Source organism: Oncorhynchus mykiss, chromosome 15 (genome assembly GCF_057628025.1).
Source record: "Oncorhynchus mykiss isolate SJ-2025 chromosome 15, ASM5762802v1, whole genome shotgun sequence".
Taxonomy (NCBI): Eukaryota; Metazoa; Chordata; class Actinopteri; order Salmoniformes; family Salmonidae; genus Oncorhynchus; species Oncorhynchus mykiss.
The window spans coordinates 38,550,958-38,570,291 of NC_143036.1; the positions used below are offsets into that span (position 1 = coordinate 38,550,958).

Below are 19,334 nucleotides of genomic sequence, written 5' to 3' on the forward strand. Positions count from 1 at the left end.
TGCAGGCACGCACGAACACACTCACCCACACACACATGCACACGCTCAGACACACACACACCTCCAGCTCAGCTCAAGCCTGAAATTTCAGACACTCTATAATTGTCAAAAGGCTCAGGAATTATTTCACTACTAAAATATCTGGAATGTTAAGACAGGAGAAAAAAACTCGAGAGGAAATGATGCAAATTGGAGCTTAACCATTCTCTCTCTCTATCTCTCTAATTCTTTCTTTCTTACTCTCGCTCTCTCTAACGCTCATTCTCTCTCCCTCTAACTCTCTCCCTTCCTCTATTTCACTCTCTCTTACTCTGTCTGAGCCTCTCACTCTTTCTCGCTCTCTCTCTGACAACAAGATCAGATGTAGAATCATAGAATTAAACTTTAATTTAATTTGTTTTCTTTTTTGCTGAGTTTTGATGATGAGGGGCTAGCAGGTGTTCATGTGAACTTTCTTGTGAGCCCAAGCCTCAGATAACTTTCCGTGCATCGGGATTCAAGCTCCCTTCTTTTCTCGCATGTAACCGTTCCCAATAATGCCTGGCTGGCCAGCCCAGAAACCCAAGAGAGAGGAGTCACAGCCAAGACATTAGAATTACCATGGAGATAAAATAGTTACTTTCTATTAAAACATTATGTGGGCCAGGTAAATAATTCCTTATATATTTTTCTTATTAAATCGAGTCCTGTACTGAAGCCTAAGCTAAGCCTCTCCCTCTCTCTCTCTCTCCCTCTCTCTCTCTCTCTCTCTCTTTTGCTCTCTCTGTCTCTCTCTCTCTCTCTCTCTCTTTTGCTCTCTCTCTTTTGCTCTCTCTCTCATTTGCTCTCTCTGTCTCTCTCTCTCTCTCTTTCTCTCTTTTGCTCTCTCTGTCTCTCTCTCTCTCTTTCTCTCTTTTGCTCTCTCTGTCTCTCTTTACCTTTGTCTCTACCTTTTTCTCTCTCACTCTCTCACTTCCTCTCTTTCTCCGTCTCCCTCTCTCTTTCTCTATCCATCTCTCTGTCCCTCTTTCTTTTTCTCTCTCTCTCTCTCGCTCTCTGCATTTCTCTCTGTCTGTGTCTGGCTGGTGACTGCAGTGCTCAGCAGGTGTCTCAGTGAGAGAAATAGAGTTTTTCGGGTCAGGGAGTTTTAAGGATTTGATGGAGGATTGTAACAGTCATGATCGCTGGAGAGATTCATTGGACTGCCTCCACTATCCGGTTAAACATCCCTTCAAATTCAAATCAAATTGTATTTGTCACATGCGTCGAATACATGCGCCGTGAAATGCTTACTTACAAGCCCTTAACCAACAATGCAGTTTTAAGAAAATAAAGTTAAGAAAATATTTACTAAATAAACTAAAGTTTAAAAAATTGTCCGGGTGGCCATTTGATTAATTGTTCAGCAGTCTTATGGTTTGGGGTAGAAGCTGTTAAGGAGCCTTTAGGACATAGACTTGGCGCTCCATTACAGCTTGCCGTGTGGTAGCAGAGAGAACAGTCTATGACTGGAGTCTTTGACATTTTTTGGGGCCTTCCTCTGACACCGACCTGAATGGCATGAAGCTTGGCCCCAGAGATTTACACATCACACATTTAGCCATATGATCAAGTTTGAATAAAATTGGATACTATCCCTCACCCTACCCCATCCCAATCCCACTCTTCCACCTCAATCTGAATTCCCTATAGGCACTTTTTAATAAACAGAGTCCCAGTTGTTCTAGAACTGAAGAGGAACTGTAAGAACTTCATGCAGCACTAGTAGGTCTGATTGGTAACAGCACCTGAAACCTGTGGGTGAAACATCATGAAACCATGAAGCCTTTATAAGACACATACAGCCATTCTGATATCCAAGGCCAGCCCACAGGCACTAAAACCAGGGGTTAAGGGACACTGCACTATGAGAAATTCATATGCCAAGTGGAAAACTCACATGCACACTCTTTGTTTCATGTGCCTCGCTCAAATATATCCAATGTTTTGTATTACTTTAGCTTTGGTTTTTGTTTTATTTGCACTGAGCCCCTGCTCCGCCTTGGGGAAAGCAGCACGCTCACAGACGCTGGCTCACAGACGCTGGCTCACACACGCTGGCACACACACACACACACACACACACACACACACACACACACACACACACACACACACACACACACACACACAAGTTTCCCTCCCATGTCTGCCCTGTTCTCTCTCTTTCAGTAAGGCCTCATGGCAGGATCAAAGACATGCTAAACAGTAGTCAGAATGTGAGTAAGTTACACATGTTCTTATTGTGTCTCTAGTGTTAAACCGTAAACCCCAGACCTAAGACAGGGCGAGACCAGGGTCTCTCTGTTGGTATGAACAGAACACACAGAGAGATTTATATTAGACTTGGCCAGGTCCCAAATGGAAAAAGTAGTGCGTTAAATTGGGAATAGGATGCCATTTGGGACACAGATTTAATCTAATAATAGACTAATTTAAGGCTCCGGTACCTAGGAGGTCCATTTCAGTAGCCACAAGTATCATATTAACTTTCACACATCTGAAATGAAAGGAGAGTGTGAGAACAGGGAGTACAGAGAACCAGAACCAGAACCAGGCTGTTGAAACTGGACAACAGGGAGTGGAACAGCAGTGGAACATCGTCACAGCGCCCAAAAATGCCTTCCTCACAACGAATGGGCCAGATGGGGCTGAGGGCCGGGAATTAAAACAAAATGTGCAGATGGGGACAGAAAGAGAAAAAAAAGAAGAGAGAAGCAGCAGGCGGCTAAATCTTGAGGAAAGAATGTGAGAAGGAATGTAAGGACTCTTACCAGCTCGATAAACAAAGTTTGCCTCGGTTTCTGAGGATGACGGGGAGAGGAGATCATCGTCGTACTCATTGGAGCTGAAGGATCCTGAGTGGTTCCTCTTCCTGGCATCCATGACGGCGTTGGCTACCATCACGTGTCGCAGCGAATCGTTGAGGTAACGGTGGAGCAAGCTACTCTTGTACTTGGGAGGCGGAGTCACATAGTCCTCGGCCAACGAGGCAGCGGCGGCAGCCCGGAGCCCCACCCCCATCATGGCTGCGCCCTCTTTCTTGATGACGCTCTGGTACATGGGCTTGCTAAACTCAACGCCACTCGTCTGCGTCCGCTGAGTGTTGTCCCCATCTACAACACCAGGGTGCGCCACCAGGAAGGAAACAGAGAAAGAAAGAAAAATCTGACATTTAGTTCCTCTGTCTGCAGGACTTCAAACAACTACAGTAAAGAAAGACCTCAGCTATCAGCTTAAGACCAAGGCATTACCAAACCATAACGGTTGGTAGCCCATTTCCTCTCTATAAAAAGCACATTGCTGTTACTCTTTGCAGAAATAAATCCTTTCCAGGGAGCTCTTTGCGGCTGAGATTGAATTAAAATATTGGCCCCCTCTGATGAAAGAAAATACAGAGGATAAAACACGTTGCTGAAAACAGTAACCCTCTCGGGATGAGGGAAATCAAGAGAGCTCCACTCTAGATAGTGTCAGTGCCAAGACTGTAATTGGGTAATTTCGGCAGGTCTGAGTTTTGATTCAGTTTGGGCCAAATTATAATTATAGCTTTTACATATCAGAACCACATGGACAAATTTGCTTTCCTTCCCCCTGCTTTCTGAAGTAGATATTTGAGGCGTATATCGAGGCATACATTGCACATCCGAGAGTGAGGTTGAAATCCCCAGGCAACATGTAAAACAAGCTAGCCAAAAGTTCCTTTTTTAAGCCTTTGACATTGCTCTTTCATGCCTTTCCTCAAGTCGGACATAAACCTGAGCTACATGTGACCTTTAGCCTCCCCCGGTCTGACCCCTGACCTCTTCCTGTTGAGGCATTGCCACGGCAACCTCGCCGACACTGAGGTGAAATATCTAACAGCAAGGCCTTGACAGTTAGACTGAATAGATACAGGGTCATTGGGATCATGGTCTACTCGGTCACATAACTAACTCTCTATCAGATCACAGTGGGGGATCTGATAGAGTGGCTTGGCCAGCAGTATATGGATCATGGCAGGGAGAAGAGCTGATAAAAAGTTCCGAACTGTATTATGACAAGAGAAGTAAGTCTCTGGGCACTGGAGAACACCATGCAAAGTGAAGACTGTGCAAACTATAGACATTCCATTTGTGTGCCTCTCCTCAACAAACCTAATTAGGGATTAAGAGACTGAGTGACACCACAGTATAGGGCATGGGTGTTTTTCTGTGTCACCCGGAAAGAGCTGAGAGAGAGAGAGAGAAAGAGAGAAATACACAGCTGACAGAGCCTCTCATTTCCAATTGCAGGCTGGGATCTGAAGGGGAATCTAGTCCTCAGCCCTGCTAGCCCAGTAGGGTGTCTTAATGACAGCGTGTCACAGCCTCTGAACCTCAGCTTCTGTCTACCAGGACACACAGGGTGCGTCCCACATAGAACCCCATTCCCTATATAGTGCACTACTTGTGACCAGAGCCCATTAGGGTTTTTTGTCAAAAGTAGTGCACTATATAGGGAGTAGGTTGCCATTTAGGACACAACCCACAGACAGGCCATTTATAACACCAGCACATGGCCATGCATAAATGGATCCTTACTTTGGAGCTGGAGCTGTCGGATACGAGGCATATGGGAGGAGGAAGATGCTTGTGTTTGGCTGACCTCATTTTCTGAGCTAGAGATATGATTTGAAGGATTCGATGAATGATGTTATGAGGTGTTATGAGCTGATACTTTGGCAGTGATGGGTGGTTACCTTTTGGAACATGTAATGTATGAGGTGTAATGTGATAGATTGGCCCTGGCAGTGAGGGTTATCTTTATTAGATTAGACATATGATGCTATAATATGATGGGTTGGCAGTGAGGGAAGGGTTGGGGCTTACCTTCTGAGCAGGTGTCATCGCTGCTGACACTCAGCCTCTCTGCGTTGCCTTGGACGTATTTGTTGTAGAGTTTGATGCGCAGGGCCCAGCTCAGGTCTGGCTGTCTCACTGTGTTCTTCAGCCTCCTTCTGGCGTTGGCAAACCAGTTAGAGACCTGAGAGAGAGAGAGAGAGAGAGAGAGAGAGAGAGAGAGAGAGAGAGAGAGAGAGAGAGAGAGAGAGAGAGAGAGAGAGAGAGAGAGAGAGAGAGAGAGAGAGAGAGAGAGAGAGAGAGAGAGAGAGAGAGAGAGAGAGAGAGAAACATAGAAAGTGAGAAAAAGACAGAAGAGAAAGAGAGACAGAAGAAGGAGAGATAGAGAATCGAGACAGAGATAGAGAGATTGAGAGGGCAGAGAAACAAAGACAGAGAGCAAGGTACAAGGAGAGTCAGAGAGAGAGAAGAAAATGGGAAGAAATGGGAAGACATGTAAAGAAAATAGAAATCAATATTATTGTTTGGATCCAAAACACCCCCACATCCATGACATTACACAGACTATCCTTTAGGGAAATGTCTGCTGTGCCTCCCTCCATCCGGCCTGCCTAACCCTGGGCATGAGAGAGACGGAGAGAGAGTCAGGTTGCCGTATGGCGGACCCTGATACCAATAACACCGCTGAACCAGAGTGGCCGAGACATCCCAGACACACTGAGGAAATGGGTCGGAGCAGCGATAAAACACTGTAGCATTCATCTAGTCTAGTCATCTATCGTCCTCTAGTCTATATCAAAGGCTTTCAAAATCCCATTCACAAAGGTTTAACACCCCCAAATACTTGACAGGACCAGCGAATGTAACGTTACATTAACTTATTTCCAACCCAATGTACCCAGTCCTATGTGCTTATTCTGGATTCCGACACTCTCCTTCTAATATTTGTTTTTTTCAAGCACCCATCTTCTCTAATGCAATGAAATGATACCCAACCCTGCCTTCTCCATTTCACAAGAACCAGAGCCCATAAGATGTTACACTGGAATATTTGTTCATGCTCAATAGACTTCAAGCAACTTATGAAAGGGTTGGGCTGGACATATATTAGAGTACTTATTTTTGGACCTTTCCTGTGTTTCAGTATCACGTTTCTCATTAACGAAGAGAGTCCCACGTCCCTTTGTCTCTAGCTGAGGGCATGTTACACTAGGGGCCTTAGCTGAGACGTCTACATGTGGCTTGGCTGAGAAAGACAGAGAGCACTTAGAGGTCTGAGGCAATTTGCTTATCAGCCTGTAGGAAAATATGTTATTAAGACTGAGACTGCGAGAGCATGGATGGGTCTACATCCAAAATAGCACCCTATTCTCCTATATAGTGCACTACTATTAACGAAGGCCCATAGGGCTCTGGTCAAAAGTAGTGCACTATGTAGGGAATAGCATGCCATTTGGGACTCACACCTGATCACAATGACGGGTTACCACCACAGATATAAAACACAGTGTGATGATATTACACAGTGTTATGACACCACAGGGTTCATCACCTTGTTTCACAGACAGACAGACAGACAGACAGACAGACAGACAGACAGACAGACAGACAGACAGACAGAGTGAACATAACATGGCATTGCACCCCCGTATAGGGTGTGTGGGCCTGAGTGTGTGTGTTCCATGTAAAGCATTCTTCTCCCCAAAACAAACAGCTTCATTAGGACCCAAAGGAAAAACAGATGAGGCGACCGACGCAAGAACGGGGAAATATAAATGAAAGCCTTAGATCCCTCCCTCCCTCTATCATTTATGACCTTGTGTTGTCTGCAGATGACACAGCAACATGCAGATGTAGGATCTTAATTTGATCACTCTTTGTTGCTGAGGAAATGTAATTTTGTAGTGTATTCAAAGTTTAAAAATGCCTCTTAATTTCACTTTAAAATGTCAGACTTGATTTGCCCGAATGAAAAATGCATCAACCCCTATAAATAATGTCCATGAATTATAATCCACGTAATAATTTGCATTTCCTGTTGCTGCAGGATTATTTTACTATTATAGCAAACTGTCTCAAATTAAGATCCTAGGTCTGTACAAGCCCCATGTCAGACAGAACATACCATAGGGAGGAGCTCAGTTGTTGCGTTCTGTTGCTGCTCTCTCTATCTCACATTCTGGCACTTTCTATTTCTCTCTTTCTCTTTCTCTTTCTCTCTCTCTCTCTCTCTCTCTCTCTCTCTCTCTCTCTCTCTCTCTCTCTCTCTCTCTCTGGTGTTTGTCACTTTATGATGGAAACATAGTAATCTACAGGAACGCTATGCTCTATGACTCACAACACTGAAAGGTCACATAAGTGCAAAGGCCTATTTGCAAAGACAAGTAGGCTATAACGAGGCTATATTTTCAAACAAGTATAAACAAGCTTTAACAAGAGATATGAACAAGGAAAATATTGTTCATAATGAAAATCATAAGGTTAAATAAAGATGGATTATTCATAGAGACAATCGGAATGCCATGATTTTAATATTGACCATTTCTGTGACAAATTAAAATGTAGGCTACACTATAATTAATTGTTATTAGGCCTTTCCACTATGATAATTACTACTAATTATTTATCCATATACTGTTCTATTTTCATTTCAATACAATATCATATCAACAACAATCAAATTACGTTGTGGTTAAACTGCTGTTCCAATTGAACTGTCCTGAAATCTTTAAATATTTCAAACAAGAGAAAAACCCACCTGGACCAACGTCATTTGAGAGCCAAGGGCTAGCAGGATTTTCTCCGTTTTAGTCGGGTACGGATTGTCCCTGTGTTTGTAGAGCCACTGCTTCAGGGGCCGCGCCATGTCCTGAAGGGCCTGACGCTTGTGTCGCACCTTCCCGCTGTTCTGACGGCCCCTGTACAAGGGAGAGAGCGCGAGAGAGAGAGCAACAAGTGCGTCAGTCACTGCTCTAGAGAAAATAGCCCTAAATAACTGAATTTAGGCCCTTGTCAATAAACATTTTCGTTATGAAACAAATTTATTAAGAAAAATCTATATATTATTGACGTTTAATTTATGCGGAATAGTGGCACATACTTTTCTGATTTTGTTTTCATAACGTAGTTGTCAAGGTCGCAGACTGTAGGCCTATAAGAAATTGACATGATGAAACAATAGTGAATTTATAGAAAATATAAAAACATTTGTAACACGGGGAAATTATTTTTGCTATTTCTCTTTGTAGGCTACAACGTATTTTCCCTTTATAGAAGTTGTTGGCAAAAACTTGATCAGTGATGCACACCTTTTACACTCAAAAGTAGACTAATTCGGTAATATTGTAACGACCCTGGGTTTATACTCGCGGATATCAATTACATTTAGCCTAGGGTTTAATTCACTGTGCATACATTAATTATACCTGAGGTAGGCTATATTAGTTCTAATATAGGCCAAAATACCATTTGGCTAATCAATTAAAGATAGCCTCTCATTAAAACGTATTTGGAAAAACAACGATAAAGGAATAGGCTATAATTACCAACATATCAATTTCATATAATTAGACCTACATCTTAATGCATTTTTGGGTGGGGAAAAACTTTGGGGAAAAGAAACACACAAAAAACAAGTGACGTGATCTTAGATTGAATTCGTGGATGAGTGGTACTTTATAAATAGTAGAGAGAATATTGTTGTTTATTTTACACACGACCTAAAGTGGATATTCCGTCCATGTTGTAGTCTTACTTCATGAAGAAAGGCTATCCAGAGTCATAACACGTTAAATGGCCGTTGGAGAGTGTGTCATTTTCTCACCAAAGTGTGCTATATTTAAGCTGGCGCAGAGAAGCGTTTTATTGGTTGTCTGTTTTCTTTGCGGTGCTTCTCCTCCCGCAAAGCACGAAAACGTCGCAATTAAAACAAATAATAGCATTCCATTTTACACCCATGGTAGCAGCTAGACGTGTCTCAAGTATGGCTACGTTTTGCGTGGTGCTGTCTGTGTAAGTGCTATCTTTCAACCAAGTGCAAAATAAGCTACTTCCAAATCGAGCAATAGCCTACGTATTTTGGTAACGAAACATTCTCAGACTTTGATAATTAAAGGGACTCCAAATTGGATAAATGTTTTCTTGATACTTCCAATCTGCTGCCTATGATTTTTAAACCTGTAGATGTCACTATGGCCCTGCGATATTCCTGCGTTATCTTCTGTCTCCGAAGCTCCGTTGCAGATGTAACATATTTTCTACTAACTTCAAGTCTGCTGGAAATTCATGTTCTACAAATACTTCCCTTCTAATGTAGATATGTATGTTAAATGACATTTTACTCCCCTGTAGTGAATTTTGGCGACACACACCTCGTATCTAAATGAATATTCTTCATTAGTAATGATATTCCTCGCGAAGCGGCACCTCACGGCATTGTGTTATCTATCCCTCCGTCTCTCAGACGTAGCTCAATAACTCCGGCTCTGACGGAGACCGTTCGTGTGTAGGACGTTTGCTTAAATTGACTAGTGATTCACCCAGCATCACGTTTGATTCGATGCTGGTGCCTATCCAAACATAGAAGGGACTACTGTACTTGTCTGTAAATACATTGCGTCTTGAGTGTAGACAGCCCATGGGTCAATCAGAGGAATTGTGACTCTCTGAGTACTGATTAGATGAAAATAACGCATGACATTAATCCCTTTACTCTCGCTCTCCCTCCCAAATAAAAATGCCATGATTGACTACACCACACATTGAGTTGAAGGGCACATTCATATATTGGAAACAGGCGAAGAGTGTTTTATACACGCTACTGAACACAGGTGGCCTAGATATTAATCTGTATATTATCGGTGAATATCAACACTAAAATACAAACCAGGTTGTAATAGTAAATAGTAATTTCCTGCAATTTCCCTAAAACGATGAGATTATATTGCATTGATGGGAAAATGAAATATGCATGTACAACCTAATGTGGTTCATATTTTGCTAAGATGTGTTATGATTTCATTTTAGATAACCTTTTGTCTGAATGTATCATTTAAATGACTGTTTAGAACATATCCAAAAACATTATTAGATAGCATTGCTTTCGAAAAGCCTACCTCTTGCATTATAAATACGTAATTGCACATCAAGCACACTTGGTTACCTGGGGTCACCATCATAAAAAAAAACGAATCTGCACAATTCAAACTTGCACCATCGACTTCTTACACCTTTCACACAGTGTGTATCACCTCTTATTCAGTTGCGCCACCAGAAAGGTTCCCTTACCCAAATATGACTTTACAATGCAAACCGAAGTGCATTCATTAAAACATCTAAACACTGTTGCAAGTTTTGTTGTCTGCTTTGTTTATGAGAAGTTTGAATGAGTGACATACCTCCTGTGTCTGATGCCGTTGTCTTTGATAACTTGATGATTGCTTGATAGCAGGTCTGGATGAAGGTCCGGATGCTGTCCATCTATTACCTCTAAATAATTTATGCTGCTCCTCTCGACCTCCTTCGCCTTCTCATCGAAGAGGACCTGGTTACTCAATTTGTTAAACACAATAGTATTCATCTTTGGTTCGGTATTCCTCTGTTATCTCTGCTTCGTAAAATTATATTTCTCAAATATTGTTGCACTTCACTTCTTATTGAAGCTGCTGCACCAGTGTCCCGGTGAGTCCCCTGTGAAGCAAGTGGAATATTGGGATTCAAAATTCATGCAGCTGGGGTTATCAGATTCAGATTGGTATCATTTACTAAAGTTGGATATATGGTTTTGAATCTATGGATAATATGATGATGCGCAAAAATCAAAGTGCATTATATTTTATCCTAATTCATGGTAGATCAATTTACGCAATAAGCGAAAGCCTGAATGAAACCACAGAGACAGTAGTGTTCTTGACTATACTCAAAGACCATCCATCTCAATAAAACACATCCCTCTCTGCACTGCTGTGCGGTGCCATGAATCCATTAAGCATTCCTGTGAGCGATATTTTCATATTTTACTCACTAAAATATATTCACTAGGCTACAAAATGACTAAAATGTCAAAACAACCTCACCATACATACAGAGAATGTCAATATATTGAGAAAAAATACGGTCCATCAGATGTGCTAAATGGGTCCACAGCCGCACGGGCTCATTCGTAATGTCATTCCATCGCCTTTCCCCCCTTGATTTTAGAGATACAATGCATTCCACACCACCACATGTTGCCATGAAATCTCTCTCTATCGTCGTCAGACATTTCAGATGTGCATTTGAGCTGACACACAAAATAGTTCAGCTATACATTTGAGATTGCTTTTGTTTGATTTTAAACCGTCAAGGTTTATGATTTACAGTTAGAGTAGCCTACTATCATACCGATACATATTTCTGGCTTAACATGAGCATGACTCCAGTCACGGGAGGGATATACCGTGCCATCACCATGGAACAATGTTGCCAGATATATCCCATTCCGGGGATAAGGTAACGCACTTTCAAGTTGAGGTAGACGTTTTTCCATTGTAGTCACACATAAGAAACCCCATCAGACGGTGTCTCGTTCTCAGTTACCTGTACCGCAGCCCGCCTGCGTCTTGTGTAGTGTGTAGTAATCCTGCTTCCAGTTGTCCATTCCCTGCTCACATGTTCCCGTTCTAAGTTCCTTAGCTGAAACCACACGAACCGCGGTCGCCTCTCTGCTTTATTCAGTGGCCTCCGATTCTCAGCCCGGGAATCTGAATGTGTCACCCTTCTCATGTTTCCTAGCACAGAGCCCCAGCATGCGAACATAAAGTTAATGCTCTATGCCTGTTCCGCGGCTCGCATATCCTTAAGGCATCGGGGATACAGCGCTGCAGTGTTTCGCTGCTAGTTCGCGTCTAGACTTTTTCCATCGGTCTATTATTGCACTCGATACCACATTTCTAAGCATTAAAGTATATATCAGTGAGATTTTTTGTTTCATTCTATTGTACGCACATTTTATTGAGTATGTTGCAGGGGTAGTCTGAAGCAACAGATTCTCACCAAATAACGGCCCCTGGCTTGGTCAACTGCATCTGTGCAGGTGCTCATGAGTTTCAGCTATAGGTCGCAGTCAATTGGAGCGTGTAAAATGCGAGGTTATTTACAATTATGGACTTAAAATGTAATTATTATTCCAGACATCAGTTCATATTGAGCATTTTCCATTTTGTGCACAATCTGCCAGAGTGCTTATGTTTTGAGTAAAGCCTATCAAAGGCTAACGTTTAAAAGTAGGCCAAGTTTAAAAAATGTTGTCCTTTTAAGAAATACAACTATATAGCATTTGCATATATAACGTTAGCCTTATGTTATCACTTCTGGCAACACTTGATATTTTGTTGAGCTAACATGCTCCTTGGTTTTTACAAGGTCATCAATCCAGCCCTGCTGTAGGAAAAACAGAAAAGAGCATATCTATAGAGTCCACAGTTTTTTTTTGTGTGTGTGTGGTGGCATTCAGGAAAAATGTTGTGCTGTTATAGATAGCCTAGCCAATCACTGATTGCCACTGATGAACCCTTTCATTTACTGTAATTGCACACGTTTTTTTAAAGGGGCAATCTGGGATTGGTACATCCATTTTTGGACTTTGAAACCAGGTGACCGTTTTGTTGATGTTTAAATCCCAGATGGCTCCTTTAAGGCCATTCTGCCTGAGTTAGAAATGCTGTGCTCTTGAGTTGTTGCCTTTTCGGGTTTATCCAAGGTAGTGATTCTCTGTATGTGTCTAAGCAGCAGACCTATATAGATGTTTAGAGACCCATGCAATTATTGTTTATTTGTGTTTAGTTTCATTTAATGGGGGGGGGGGGGGGGCTTTTGCAAATAGTTTGTGCAAACAGGCTTTGAATGAGTCTGTCATGTAATAACTGTAATTAAGGTTAGTTTATTAGCTCAATAAGCTATATATATGTGTGATATCTAACTTGGCGGCCTATGCCCCTTTTGAAAGTAACTCACTTTACCTGCTCCTGATATGATCTTTGACATTTAGGGTCACCTTTAAGGGTCAACATATCACCCTGAGATGAACATGTATAGTGGCTCCTCCTTTCAACAGCATATCTAAATCTACCAGTTGGGCCATTCTACCATGTGGTGCTTTTTCTGTCCCCAGGAAATACATATCACTTCTTATTTAAAGTAGAACCTGGATTCCAAAAGGCTTTAAGTATAATATCAAGTGTCCTTTACCTTAAAAACACAAAATTATGGATCTTGAAATGGAATGTTATGTATTTAGATTTGTTTTAATGTGGATGTCATTATTTTTGCCATGTCCCTGGGTGATATTCATCAACTTCTACAATAAATATTAGCCATAAAATAATAACATACAGTGAGGGAAAAAAGTATTTGATCCCCTGCTGATTTCGTACGTTTGCTCACTGACAAAGAAATGATCAGTCTATCATTTTAATGGTAGGTTTATTTGAACAGTGAGAGACAGAATAAGAACAAAAAATCCAGAAAAACGCATGTCAAAAATGTTATAAACTGATTTGCATTTTAATGAGGGAAATAAGTATTTGACCCCTTTGCAAAGCATGACTTAGTACTTGGTGGCAAAACCCTTGTTGGCAATCACAGAGGTCAGAAGTTTCTTTTAGTTAGCCACCAGGTTTGCACACATCTCAGGAGGAATTTTGTCCCACTCCTCTTTGCAGATCTTCGCCAAGTCATTAAGGTTTCGAGGCTGACGCTTGGCAACTCGAACCTTTAGCTCCCTCCACATATTTTCTATAGGATTAAGGTCTGAAGACTGGCTAGGCCACTCCAGGACCTTAATGTGCTTCTTCTTGAGCCACTCCTTTGTTGCCTTGGCCGTGTGTTTTGGGTCATTGTCATGCTGGAATACCCATCCACGACCCATTTTCAATGCCCTGGCTGAGGGAAGGAGGTTCTCACCCAAGATTTGACGGTACATGGCCCCGTCCATCGTCCCTTTGATGCGGTAAAGTTGTCCTGTCCCCTTAGCAGAAAAACACCCCCAAAGCATAATGTTTCCACCTCCATGTTTGACGGTTGTGATGGTGTTCTTGCGGTCATAGGCAGCATTCCTCCTCCTCCAAACACGGCGAGTTAAGTTGATGCCAAAGAGCTCCATTTTGATCTCATCTGTCCACAACACTTTCACCCAGTTGTCCTCTGAATCCTTCAGATGTTCATTGGCAAACTTCAGACGGGCATGTACATTGGGGCAAAAAAGTATTTAGTCAGCCACCAATTGTGCAAGTTCTCCCACTTAAAAAGATGAGAGAGGCCTGTAATTTTCATCATAGGTACACTTCAACTATGACAGACAAAATGAGAAAGAAAATCCAGAAAATCACATTGTAGGATTTTTAATGAATTTATTTGCAAATTATGGTGGAAAATAAGTATTTGGTCACCTACAAACAAGCAAGATTTCTGTCTCTCACAGACCTGTAACTTCTTCTTTAAGAGGCTCCTCTGTCCTCCACTCGTTACCTGTATTAATGGCACCTGTTTGAACTTGTTATCAGTATAAAAGACACCTGTCCACAACCTCAAACAGTCACACTCCAAACTCCACTATGGCCAAGACCAAAGAGCTGCCAAAGGACACCAGAAACAAAATTGTAGACCTGCACCAGGCTGGCAAGACTGAATCGGCAATAGGTAAGCAGCTTGGTTTGAAGAAATCAACTGTGGGAGCAATTATTAGGAAATGGAAGACATTACAAGACCACTGATAATCTCCCTCGATTTGGGGTAAGATCTCACCCCGTGGGGTCAAAATGATCACAAGAACGGTGAGCAAAAATCCCAGAACCACATGGGGGGACCTAGTGAATGACCTGCAGAGAGCTGGGACCAAAGTAACAAAGCCTACCATCAGTAACACACTACGCCGCCAGGGACTCAAATCCTGCAGTGCCAGACGTGTCCCCCTGCTTAAGCCAGTACATGTCCAGGCCCGTCTGAAGTTTGCTAGAGAGCATTTGGATGATCCAGAAGAAGATTGGGAGAATGTCATATGGTCAGATGAAACCAAAATATAACTTTTTGGTAAAAACTCAACTCGTCGTGTTTGGAGGACAAAGAATGCTGAGTTGCATCCAAAGAACACCATACCTACTGTGAATCATGGGGGTGGAAACATCATGCTTTGGGGCTGTTTTTCTGCAAAGGGACCAGGACGACTGATCCGTGTAAAGGAAAGAATGAATGGGGCCATGTATCGTGAGATTTTGAGTGAAAACCTCCTTCCATCAGCAAGGGCATTGAAGATGAAACGTGGCTGGGTCTTTCAGCATGACAATGATCCCAAACAAACCGCCCGGGCAATGAAGGAGTGGCTTCGTAAGAAGTATTTCAAGCTCCTGGAGTGGCCTAGCCAGTCTCCAGATCTCAACCCCATAGAAAATCTTTGGAGGGAGTTGAAAGTCCGTGTTGCCCAGCAACAGCCCCAAAACATCACTGCTCTAGAGGAGATCTGCATGGAGGAATGGGCCAAAATACCAGCAACAGTGTGTGAAACCCTTGTGAAGACTTACAGAAAACGTTTGACCTCTGTCATTGCCAACAAAGGGTATATAACAAAGTATTGAGATAAACTTTTGTTATTGACCAAATACTTATTTTCCACCATAATTTGCGAATAAATTCATAAAAAATCCTACAATATGATTATATGATATGATTTTTTCTTCTTCATTTTGGCCTCTCTCATCTTTTTAAGTGGGAGAACTTGCACAATTGGTGGCTGACTAAATTATTTTTTGCCCCACTGTATATTTGCTTTCTTGAGCAGGGGGACCTTGCGGGCGCTGCAGGATTTCAGTCCTTCATGGCGTAGTGTGTTACCAATTGTTTTCTTGGTGACTATGGTCCCAGCTGCCTGGAGATCATTGACAAGATCCTCCCGTGTAGTTCTGGGCTGATTCCTCACCGTTCTCATGATCATTGCAACTCCACGAGGTAAGATCTTGCATGGAGCCCCAGGCCGAGGAAGATTGACAGTTCTTTTGTGTTTCTTCCATTTGCGAATAATCGCACCAACTGTTGTCACCTTCTCACCAAGCTGCTTGGCGATGGTCTTGTAGCCCATTTCAACCTTGTGTAGGTCTACAATCTTGTCCCTGACATCCTTGGAGAGCTCTTTGGTCTTGGCATTGTGGAGAGTTTGGAATCTGATTGATTGATTGCTTCTGTGGACAGGTGTCTTTTATATACAGGTAACAAACTGAGATTAGGAGCACTCCCTTTACGAGTATAAAAGACACCTGGGAGCCAGAAATCTTTCTGATTGAGATGGGGTCAAATACATATTTCCCTCATTAAAATGCAAATAAATGTATAACATTTTTGACGTTTTTCTGGATTTTTTTGTTTTGTCTCTCACTGTTCAAATAAACCTACCATTAAAATTATAGACTGATCATTTCTTTGCCAGTGGGCAAACGTACAAAATCAGCAGGGGATCAAATACTTTTTTCCCCTCACTGTATTTAAAATCTTCTTTCATTCCCCTCATATTTATTATATTTATTATTGTTGTATTTAACATTGTCTGTGTGTCCCTGATATCACTTTCCACCATGTTCATTTGTAGTTATTCTCCTTTAAGAAAACAGCCCCTTCCCACAATGACATCTCCTTCAGGAAGTGTCATCATTTGTTTGGTGCAATGCTAAATAAATAGAAACACTAGGTTTTATCTATTTTCCATGTTTTATGATGTTAGCCTGTTCGTCTCACTGGTACATTTCCACCCCGTTAGACTAAATTATAGAGACAATTAATCAAATGTTATATAAAAGTTCAAGTCTTCTTCAAATATTTACCATTATGCAATCTTAATCTCAATCACCTAGAGAGCTATAGCTAATTTAGGCTCCAACTTCCACTCTGTTAGGTTCCACTCCGTTAGTTAGGATTCTGCTATAACTGTATGGGATTATGCCCCTAAAATGGATGCACAGCGCATTCAGACCCCTTAACTTTTTCCAAATTGTTGTTAAAGCCTTATTCTACAATGGTTTCCTCATCAATCTACACACAATACCTTATAATGACAAAGCAAAAACTGTTTAAAAAAAATTTGTGCCAATTTCTTACAAATAAAAACATGAATACCTTATTTACATAAATATTCTGACCTTTTGCTATGAGACTTGAAATTGAGCTCAGGTGCATCCTGTTTCCATTTATCATCCTTGAGATGGCTTCCATCGTTCTTCAATGGAAGAAGTTTGGAACTACCAAGACTCTTCCAAGAGTTTGCCCCCCAGTCAAACTGAGCAATTGGAGAAGGGCCTTGGTCAGGGAGTTGACCAAGAACCCGATGGTGACTCCAGTGTTCCTCTGTGGAGACAACCATCTCTGCAGCACTCCACCAATCAGGCCTTTTTGGTAGAGTGACCAGACGGAAGCCCCTCCTCAGTAAAAGGCACATGACAGCCCACTTGGAGTTTGCCAAAATGCACCTAAAGGACACTCAGACCATGAGATTCTTTGGTCTGATGAAACCAAGATTGAACTCTGGCCTGAATGCCAAGCCAGGGACTTCTAGAGGAAACCTGGTACCATCCCTACTGTGAAGCATGGTGGTGGCAGCATCATGCTGTGGGGATGTTTTTCAGCGGCAGAGACTGGGAGACTAGTCAGTGTTGAGGGAAAGATGAACAGGGCAAAGTATAGAGAGATCCTTGTTGAAAACCTCCTCCAGAGCACTCAGGACCTCAGACTGGGGCGAAGGTTCACCTTCCAACAAGACAACGACACTAAGCACACAGCCAAGACAACGCAGGAGTGGCTTCGGGACAAGTCTCTGAATATCCTTGAGTGGCCCATCCAGAGCCCAGACTTGAACCCGATCGAACATCTCTGGAGAGATCGGAAAACGCTCACCAACCAACCTGACAGAGCTTCAGAGGCTCTGCAGAGAAAAATATGGGTGTGCCAAGCTTGTAGCATCATACCCAAGAATACTTTCTGCCAAAGGTGCTTCAGCAAAGTACTGAGTAAGGGTATGAATACTTATGTAAAAATGATATTTCTGTTTTTTATTTTGAATACATTTGCAAACATTTCTATAAACATATTTTTGCTTTGTCATTATGGGATATTGTGTGCAGAGTGATGAGGATTTATTTATTTTTAATCCATTTTAGAATAAGGTTGTAAAGTAAAAAAATGTCGAAAAAGTCAAGGGGTCTGAATACTTTCCGAATGCACTGTAGATGTGCACTATCTTTTCACATGTACACCACATGACCAAAGGTATGTGGACACCTGCTCATCAAACATCTCATTCCAAAATCATGGTCATTAATATGGAATTGGTCTCCCCTTTTCTGCTATAACAGCCTCCACTTTTCTGGGAAGGCTTTCAACTAGACATTGGAACATTGCTGAGGGGACTTGCTTCCATTCTAGCCACAAGAGCATTAGTGAGGTCGGGCACTGATGTTGGGCAATTTGGCCTGGCTTGCAGTTGGCGTTTCAATTCATCCCAAAGGTGTTCGATGGGGTTGAGGTCAGGGCTCTGTGCAGGCCAGTCAAGTTCTTCCACACCGATCTCGACAAACCATTTCTGTATGGACCTCGCTTTGTGCACGGGCATTGTCATGCTGAAACAGGAAATAGCCTTCCCCAAACTGTTGCCACAAAGTTGGAAGCACATAATCGCATATAATATGCGATTAACATAACATATATAACATATATAACATATATAACATATAATATAATATAGTATGCTGTAGTGTTTTAAGATTTCCCTTCACTGGAACTAAGGGTCCTGAACCATGAAAACAGTGCCAGACCATTATTCCTCCTCTACTAAACTTTGCATTTGGCACTATGCATTCGGGTAGGTAGCGTTCTCCTGGCATCCGCCAAACCCAAATCAGACTTGTTGGAGAGGTGGTATCCTATGACGGTGCCACATTGAAAGTCACTGAGCTCTTCAGTACTGCCAATGTCTTCTGGCTGTGTGCTCGATTTTATACACCAACAGGTGTGGCTGAAATAACCAAATTCATTTGAAGGGGTGTCCACAAACTAGTTGCATACCCAGGGCTGTTAGGGCTATATCCCAAATGGGACCCTATTCCCTACACAGTGCACTACTTTTCAGTGGTGTAAAGTACTTAAGTAAAAATACTTGAAAGTACTACATAAGTAGTTGTTTGAGGTATCTGTACTTTACTTTACTATTTATATTTCTGACAACTTTTACTTTTACTTCACTACATTCCTAAAGAAAATCATGTATATTTTACTCCATACATTTTCCCTGACACACAAAAGTACTCTTTACATTTTGAATGCTCAGCAGGACAAGAAAATGATCTAATTCACACACTTATCAAGAGAACATCTCCGGTCATCCGTACTGCCTCTGATCTGAAGGACTCATTAAACACATGCTTTGTTTGTAAATTATGTCTCAGTGTTGGACCGTGGCCCTGGCTGTCCATAAATTTAAAAAAC

At 41.9% G+C, this 19,334-nt stretch overlaps 1 protein-coding gene and 1 long non-coding RNA gene across 3 annotated transcripts in view; both read right to left on the reverse strand.

The window, feature by feature from the left end:
• The window catches only part of LOC110490035 (homeobox protein Mohawk), a 30,043-nt gene extending 18,480 nt beyond the window's left edge, over positions 1–11,563 (reverse strand). Inside the window, exons 1-6 of one of the 2 annotated variants that reach the window (XM_021563131.3) lie at positions 11,415–11,563; positions 10,235–10,526; positions 7,939–7,989; positions 7,597–7,756; positions 4,869–5,022; positions 2,793–3,134 (exon numbers count right to left, since the gene is read on the reverse strand). In XM_021563131.3, the coding sequence (XP_021418806.1) occupies positions 2,793–3,134; positions 4,869–5,022; positions 7,597–7,756; positions 7,939–7,989; positions 10,235–10,416 (889 nt within the window). In that variant the 5' untranslated portion in view covers positions 10,417–10,526; positions 11,415–11,563. The remainder of the gene's footprint in view (positions 1–2,792; positions 3,135–4,868; positions 5,023–7,596; positions 7,757–7,938; positions 7,990–10,234; positions 10,527–11,414) is intronic. The other variant, XM_021563132.3, reaches the window with a different exon arrangement.
• The window catches only part of LOC149977452 (uncharacterized), a 1,012,103-nt gene that overhangs the window by 295,380 nt on the left and 697,389 nt on the right, over positions 1–19,334 (reverse strand). The window lies entirely within an intron of this gene.